General features: G+C 43.2%; 2 protein-coding genes across 4 annotated transcripts; one reads left to right on the top strand and one right to left on the bottom strand.

Annotated features, from left to right (window-relative positions):
- Positions 1–949: 949 nt before the first annotated feature.
- higd2a (HIG1 hypoxia inducible domain family, member 2A) lies at positions 950–1,911 on the top strand. Its single transcript, XM_072395989.1, has 2 exons — positions 950–1,173; positions 1,573–1,911. Exons 1-2 carry the CDS (start codon positions 981–983, stop codon positions 1,737–1,739), a joined length of 360 nt encoding a protein of 119 aa, XP_072252090.1. The 5' UTR covers positions 950–980; the 3' UTR covers positions 1,740–1,911.
- Positions 1,912–2,388: 477 nt separating this feature from the next.
- cltb (clathrin, light chain B) lies at positions 2,389–6,963 on the bottom strand. 3 transcript variants are annotated; one of them, XM_072395986.1, is made up of 7 exons: positions 6,525–6,963; positions 5,597–5,643; positions 5,264–5,381; positions 4,935–5,046; positions 4,275–4,295; positions 3,783–3,836; positions 2,389–3,430 (listed from the first exon to the last, which is right to left on the bottom strand). In XM_072395986.1, the coding sequence occupies exons 1-7, from the start codon at positions 6,685–6,687 to the stop codon at positions 3,259–3,261; spliced, it is 687 nt and encodes a 228-aa protein (XP_072252087.1). In that variant the 5' UTR covers positions 6,688–6,963; the 3' UTR covers positions 2,389–3,258. The 3 variants fall into 3 exon arrangements, with proteins under 3 accessions (XP_072252087.1, XP_072252088.1, XP_072252089.1); XM_072395987.1 differs by lacking the exon at positions 4,275–4,295; XM_072395988.1 differs by lacking the exons at positions 3,783–3,836; positions 4,275–4,295 and having other exon boundaries at positions 6,525–6,961.
- Positions 6,964–7,787: the final 824 nt, after the last annotated feature.

Here is a 7,787-nt window from a genome sequence, read left to right as displayed (position 1 = left end):
GAACTTTGCTGGAAACCATCGAGTCCTGGGGCTCTATTACTTGGCATATATTGGAGGACTTCATGGAGTTCTCCTATTGAGAGAGGCGACTTCAAAGGCATGGCCTTTTCAAGTTGTAATTTTGGAAGGTTGATGTTACTAAGAAACTGATCAATGTTACGGTCTGGTGGATGATTTTGTAATGAATATAAGGTTTTATAGAAGTCTCTAAAAGTGTTGTTGATTATGTCAGGGTCATGGATGATATTTCCTTCTGAGTCCTAACAGAATTGATTATTTTCTCTTTGCTTATCTTTAATTGATTGGCTAGGAACCTTCCAGATTTATTGCAATGCTCAAAGTTCTCCAAGCAAAGTCTTATTATCAGGAACTTTGTTTGTTTATCAGTAATTCAATTTAACTCGAGTTTAACTTTCCTGAATACAAAGCACGTTACAATGCATTTGTCAATCTGCCATTCAAAAACATTCAAACAGTGCGTCATATTGTTACATTATGAGCAAAATCGGTCTTTGGAGCACTGAACTTTACACAATACTGCCACTTGGTGGGAAGAGTGAGTGCATAATGGAGAGAAAATAAATTTGATAATCCTCACATCCAGAAACTATCAGAAATCACGTCAATGAAGCCAACAATTCAAGCTCAAAATGCAGCTCTTGAACAAAGACTGAGATCGCCGAACTACCTAACTTGTATTTGATCACTTAAATACATGCTTTCATTACGTAAAAATACTGAAAAGCGTTCCAGTAACGAGACGCATGCATAACTTATACACGTAAATATCTTAAGAGGAACTTTTAAATGTAGTTATTAGCATTTTTGTTTTCAAACTCTTAGATAAAGTTAAATGTGTGAGCGCTGTAACGATCATCAGTTTTCATCCGTGAGGTTTGATATGAGGACTTTTATTGCGAAGGGAGAGTTAAGTGTACCCGGAAGTGACGTTTTCAGTTCGTCGGTATTCCAAAGTAAATATGGCGGCGGCGGCGGTATCAACACCAGCGGCCCCTGAGCAACCACCCAAAGTCGCTCCTCCGGCGACTGTGCCTTTTGACTTTTCCCAGCCCCCGGTCATCGAAGGCTTCAATCCTTTGCAGAAGATCAAAGATGAAACTTTCAAGGAAAAATTTTTGCGGAAAACCAAGGAGAACCCCTTCGTTCCCCTCGGTGAGTTATGAGAGGGGAGACGCTGCGGAGGGAAGTTACACAAGTGTAGTACATTGCGTCCTCTGCGTGACAGCTCTATTGTCAACGATGTATCTACATCAGGTTAGCATGAAATGTTAGTTTAAACTAATGAGAAACGGAGCCAAAGTATGTAGTTATTTGAGGATAACTTGTTTTTCACTCTTATTATTTAGGTTTATGTACCTTTGCAGTTGACTGCTGTCTAAGCGCAACCTTTCAATTACAATGACCCTGATGGTTATTAAATCATGGTAGTCTTTGCTCTTTGAGCTTGTACCTGTAGCCAACGGTACAGTACCCGTCTACCGCTTATACCTGTCACCTGTATGCGGGAATTGAACCTTATGTGACGTTTTCGGTTTTTCTTTCTCCCTCCAGGTTGTCTGGGAACAGCGGGGGCGCTGATGTACGGCCTCCGTGCCTTCCATCAAGGGAAAACCAGACAGTCCCAGATGTTGATGAGGGGACGTATCTTTGCTCAAGGCTTCACTGTAGTTGCCATTATCGTTGGTGTCTTCACTACAACTTTGAAACCCAAGCAGTGATGGTGGACCGGCGGGGCACCGCTGCCATAGTCCAGTCAACTTTGAATCAAGACCAGATCCATCTTGGAGTTGGGACTCTCCGAACAAGCCACATGATGGCCAATGTGCATAGATGTTGTTCAGATACATATGTTAAGGACATCACTATTTATTGTTTAAAAAAAAAACAAAAGCCCAAGCAAACTGGGAATTGCCCATGGTGGAAAAACGTTTTAAGCCTGCAGAGAACAGCAAAGTAGAATGAGCTTTGTATAAGCAAGTTGCAGTCAAACTGCTATAGTAACACCGCTAAAGGGGGTTGGTGGATTTATTTTCAGATATTTCCTATGTATCGTCATCGGAATAATCTCATGTGTCTGATATAAACTTTACGCTTGAGTTTTGTGTCCTGTGTGTTCATAAAACATTGCACAGCTTTGTTGACGTCACACGTACTTCTCCTCTGCATCGCCACCTTCACTCGTCTCAACTGGAGGCTTTTTCAGTGAGGCTGGGACGAGGTTCTCCTCCAACACCCCAGATTTCACGTGAAAACCACAGGAAAAAAAGGACAGAAAGGTCAACCGAACATCGGATGAGGACGAGCTAGACTTGCGCCCTCAGAAAGAAACGTCGCTCTAAAGTAAATCCGACACACGTTAAACTGAGGTGATCACTCACATTTTTATTTTCCAGTTCCCTTTTTTTTTTATTTTTTATTTTTAAAACATTCATCGTTTTAATGCTGTAAAGTCCAAATAGGCAACATGTGAAGCAATGTGCAGACATCACTGTTGAAAAAGAAAAGAAAAAAAAGGCTAAAGTGTGTTGGGAGCAACACAAAAAAAAGTTAAATGAGGAACAAGGTGTGAATCCTGATCTCCAAATTCAGAGGATACGTCTTTGGTTGCGAGTCGCATTTTATTATTTTAATGGAAACTTGTCCAATTATAGATTTTAAAAAACCCAAAACATCTGGCTTGATTCTCAAAGTGGAGTAAGAGCTAGTTCAGAAAGGCCACAAGCTTATATTTGTGAAAGAGAAACACATAAGCTACCTTAAAAGTGGGGTGGGGGGGGGGCATCATGCAACAAAAGTGAACAACGATTCCACACCGATGAGAGGCAAAAGTGGTTACAATCTAATCTGTGTTCTGACCTAAATGTTAAGTTTATAAAAACAACTAAAAACCAGGCATCCAAAAGATCAGCAGGGAAACCCTGGAAAGTTCATTTATAAGTTACAGGGGAGAGGAAAGTGTGTAACGTACAGTAACAATATTCTCTCGGTATAGTAGTGATAAAGCTGAGCAGCTAAGGGACAGTGTAACAACAGAGCCGACCGTCGTCTCACAGGAGCAGCGGGTTAAGTACATTATGTGAGTGTAATGGGTGTCAAAGAGGGCGGAAAGTTTTGGAAACGTTAGAAACGTACTGGAAATTTTATGGAAAAGGGCGTAGAAATTCTTATGCAATGGGGGGAGGGGGTTGAAACCGAAAAGGCAATGTTACTAGAAGGAAATCCTCCAAACGACAGCGTCTAGCGAACTAGAGGCGTCTGTTTGAGAGAGATGAGGACGGAGCGCATTCGAGAAACATCCTTCGCCTGCTTGTTGGTTTTAGGATTGAAGTCACAGAGGCGGGCGACTCGCTCCCATTCGGATCCCGGGCTGTCCCCGTCAGTCTCTGCCAGGAAAGCCTCTTCAGACGCCCTGCGGGTGGGGGGGGAGAGCGGGGAAGAAACGCGAATGAGTTACAGTAGAGGGAGGGATTGGAGAAGAGTCAAACATGGCGCTCAACCAATCACACGACTAGCACCTGTTCACACGGTACAAACCGACTTCATGCATTTGGTTTTTTATACACATCGTTCGGAGTGTTGAATAAATATTTCATACTTTATTGCAAACATGTGAAACCGTCAAAAATGCAACAACCACTAAATTAGACCTTCAGAAAGAGACTAAGAATTTCAGGGTGGGAGCATGCATCGGGTGAAAAGTGGTCGGGGGGGGGAGGCAGAGAGCATACAACGTTAAGAAAGCATAAGAACGCTAAACCTACACAAAGCCTATAACATCAGAGTTGGGCTGTTTGTAGAAAGCCTTGTCAGCAATCCTAGTACGCGGGCCAAGGCAGAGAGAGCAGGAAAGAGAGGGAGAGAGAGAGGAGAACAGTTTCAGTGTCAAACAACAGGCAGAGAAAAGTTAGGGTGCCATTTAAAAAGGACTGAGAGACAGTTCTGATGAGGCGGACGTTAAACGTTTAAAATGGTCCAGCACCAACTGCTCCATAAAAACACGGCTGCCAATGAGCAAGCTTGGAAGGGCGGTGCATTTCGGCCAGATTAAGACCGCCGTGGCGTCGAGCCGCGGCCCAGATGGGAACCGTGACCTCCGCTCCTTTTAACTAGCACGCTTCCCGTTTGGTTTTCCAGCCGCCGGAACTGGACACGCAGCTCTGGATTAATGTCTCATCAGAGAGCTGTCTCTCAGCGCTCTGGGAAAAGAAAAGAGAAGAAAAAAAGAAACTACAGATGCAGATGCAGAGTGATACCGTGCCAGACTTGGACAGAGTCTGTTGGAGAGTGTGAGAGAAGAACCGGTTAGCTTGGTCAACAGAAGGAGAGGCACAGAAAAAAAACCCCACATTTGTCGGCACAACATACAACAATCTCCGGGGTAGAGGACGGTCTGTCTTTACAGAGGCAATAAACGCATTTGATATAAATTCAGCTGTACGTTATCCGCAGGTCTGTTCAATATCTACAGTCATGGGAGAAACAAAGGAAGCCTTTGCTCTTTCAAAATTCTGCACAAACTGTTAAAAAAAAAAAAACAAATATAGAAAAATAAAAGAAATCTTTTCCTAACCTCATAGTAAGCAGAAAGGATGTATTTAGCTTTTCACACACTGATTCTTTGTTCTTATTCACCTGAGGCTGCGTTTTAAATACCTGGTGTGGACCAGATGCTTTCTTTATCGTGTCCTGATATGTAAAACCTTTGGATTTATTTTCCCCCATGACTGTAGATGCAGTTTTTCTGTGATCACACATTGCCCCCTGGTTCGCTTGACATGGACATCACCAACAACAATTCTTAATCAATTTTAATGAAGAACAAATTCACTTAATTCCAAATCAATACTAAAGCTATCGGCCTGAATACACCCGAGTTAGGTGACATCGCCGGCTAAGCATGTCAAGACCCTCACCTGTTGTTGGCCTTGTTCTTCTCCATCTGCTCGTTCTGGTGTACATGCCAGTCCTCCAACTCCTTCTTTGCTTTCTCCCTCCACTCCGCCTCGGTCGCCTTAGAAGCCGAGTCTTGTTAGGTTGCAACGACGGAGAACAGCAAACATTGTCACGAGGTTCCCAGCAGCGGGCAAACGGAAAGAAAAAGGGATCCACGTTAGATCTGTTACGACATGTTCAGATATACTGCATCACTGGTCTTACAAGAAAAACAATATGTGGTGAAAAATTGCTAAATCCCAGTAGCATCAGAGCATTAAGACCGACGCTCTCCCACTGATTTGCCTACCTAAGGCTTCAAGGCGTGTCTTCTGCTCCTCCCTCCACTTGCGTAGACTTTCCGGTTCTTGCCTCTGAATATCCACCTGGGCAATGGCTGCATAGTTGTCCGTCGGGCCATTGGACTCCTTTTAGAGGACAGGAGACATTTACTGTCTTATAAACAGCTGTTCGGCTGATATGCGGTCTTAAACAGTACATCTGTGATTTTCAGAACACCAAACAGGACTGAAGCAGTACGATTAATATGATCAAATTGAAATATTTGCTTTTGTTCAGACGAAACTCAACTTTGCACACGTAGAAATGGACTTTTTGACAGCAGAGACAAGTTTGCGCTCACCTGAAACATATCTCCATTCACTGTGGCAAGCTCCTCCTCAAAGCCGTCTAACATTGCAGCGAGAGAAACAAAAAACAAGTGTGTTAAGATGAGTTTCCTCAAGTGTTCCAATGTCACCTGTCCTCACAATCTTCTGTAACTTAAGTGTGTGCCCACTGCCACCGTGTAAAGTATAAGCTTCTTGTTGAAATGGTCTGAGACCTCAGAAATGCAGCTGCACCTGTTTGGGCACTGATGTTGTCTTTGCTGCTTTATTAGCCAACATGACAGGATTTTCAGGTGTACAGTCAAAGTATGCGACCCCAAACAATTTATGACCTAAACCTCTGATGCATTACATGTGCTTATAAATGATCAAACTCATTCAAACTTTGTTACACCAAAGATATTGCTTCATAATGTCTTGGTATGGTCAGAATTATTGATAGCGGCCATTAATATTCAGCCATGGCTGACAAAATCCCAATAATTTACACTGAATGTAAAGGGTGACAGAGTTTGTATCATCGTAACAACGCTATTTAGGGCTGTCACTACAAAGTCATCTTTCAGCATTTTAAAATGTTATCAGAGTAAAACGAAATCCTTCATGGTTTAGAATCGCTTGGGAACTTAAGCAGGACGTTTTGAGTACTACTAACGTAATGTACGTAGCCGATGAGCAAAACAAACGCACCGCCGTCACTTAGCTAGGCTACAAAGCTAATGCTCCCGTAGTTAATTATAAAACACCAGGGTCACTTGTGTAAAGTTAATTCATACTTCCACCACCCAGTCGTTTCGACCGGTCATGTTATTTCTAGCGTATGTTGATGGGGTCTTTGTTTGCTGACTTTTACCATTCCGCTTTAAGTACCGGTATATTTATTAGCTAGTTAGCTAGTTTGCCTGCTAAGCGGCGCTGACATTAGCTCAGTCATGAACTTACCATAGTTGATCGTTTGCGGATGTGGCGACTCTGAACCGTCCACTCCTTCGAGCTCCCCAAAACCTTCGCCGTCGTTCTCAATCCCTGCTATCTCACTCTCTTGTTGGGCCAGGAAAGCTGCGGCCGGGTCCTCTTCGGTCGGGTGTGCTCCGTTGTCAGCCATCTTTCACGAAAAGTACAAGTTTAACTGAGCCTTGTAGGTTTTAGCTAGCCGAGGTTAAAGCCTCAAAAATTACGACAGCAGCTGCGCAGCGTTAAAACAAACAGTCCTGACAGGTTTCTTTAGCCTTCCCGGTGCTAAATAAATGATTGCAAACAGTGGTTTAAGTACTTGAATAGTCTCGAAATAAACAAGTTAGGCTTCTATGTGAAGGCCCTCACTGGTGATTCATGATTTCTGCACTTGTTCATCCACTGTGATGATGGAACAAGGGCAGCACCCCGAAGGTACCAGTTTTTTTTTTTTTTTTTGTGGTCGTCTTCTTACAGTTTGTCTCCATCTGCTGGCCATCAGCTGTCCTAACATGAAGCCATGGATCAAACTTCAGCCCCAGTGTCTTTGCTACAGCATCACCTCAGAGAGGTGTTTCAAATGTTGGTGTTATTCTCACTTATTATAGTAAAGATTTAACCCCTGTTCCAACAAGGTCGGGATGCTGTGTGAAATGCAGCGATTTGCGAATCGCATAAACCAGCATTTTATTCACGAGTGATGGAAGCAATGCTTTTTGAGAGGGTTTGGAGGAGGGCACAAATGCTGGAAAAGTAAATTATATTAAAAGGAATAGCTAGAAGAACATGCTACAACCAACTTGAGTACACTGGCAACGTGTTAGTGACGTTACTGGGTGTAAAGAGAGCACCTGAGCGAGGCAGAGTCTCTCAGGAGCGTAAAAATAAGCAGTGGTTCAACAATCTACAAAAAGAACACATCTGTCACTTGTTCCTCGATGTAAGATTGGGAGGACTTTGAATATTCCATCATCTAAAGAAAATGAGTGTGTCATAGAGATCACTGCAAAGGCAGGTTACAGCTCAAGCATGTGACGAGGACGTCATATGTGTGCGTGACCCGGAAACGGCATGGTCATCCCTGGGCTAAAGCGCATTCAAAAGGGACAGAGGCAAAGTTGAAAAGTAGTATGTGGTCACACGAATCCAAATTTGAGATTCCTTTTTGAGTTTCGCTCCTTCCGGAATAAATAGTGGCTTAATAGTTGAAGAGTCCAGGTGCTGGACTGGCCTGCCTGCCTGCCTGCAATC

This window comes from Leuresthes tenuis, unplaced genomic scaffold (genome assembly GCF_036924035.1).
Source record: "Leuresthes tenuis unplaced genomic scaffold, fLeuTen1.0.hap1 SCAF_11, whole genome shotgun sequence".
NCBI lineage: Eukaryota > Metazoa > Chordata > Actinopteri > Atheriniformes > Atherinopsidae > Leuresthes > Leuresthes tenuis.
This window is presented reverse-complemented; position numbering and strand designations above follow the sequence as displayed.

Excerpts from the sequence above, each read along its gene's own strand:
- higd2a (XM_072395989.1), top strand. The coding sequence starts at position 981 with ATGGCGGCGGCGGCGGTATCAACACCAGCGGCCCCTGAGCAACCACCC. Across the intron at positions 1,174-1,572 it reads GAACCCCTTCGTTCCCCTCG|GTTGTCTGGGAACAGCGGGG; the intron begins GTGAGTTATGAG and ends TTCTCCCTCCAG.
- cltb (XM_072395986.1), bottom strand. The coding sequence starts at position 6,687 with ATGGCTGACAACGGAGCACACCCGACCGAAGAGGACCCGGCCGCAGCT. Across the intron at positions 5,382-5,596 it reads TGAATGGAGATATGTTTCAG|GAGTCCAATGGCCCGACGGA; the intron begins GTGAGCGCAAAC and ends GTCCTCTAAAAG. Across the intron at positions 4,296-4,934 it reads AAGAACAAGGCCAACAACAG|ACTCTGTCCAAGTCTGGCAC; the intron begins GTGAGGGTCTTG and ends ACTCTCCAACAG.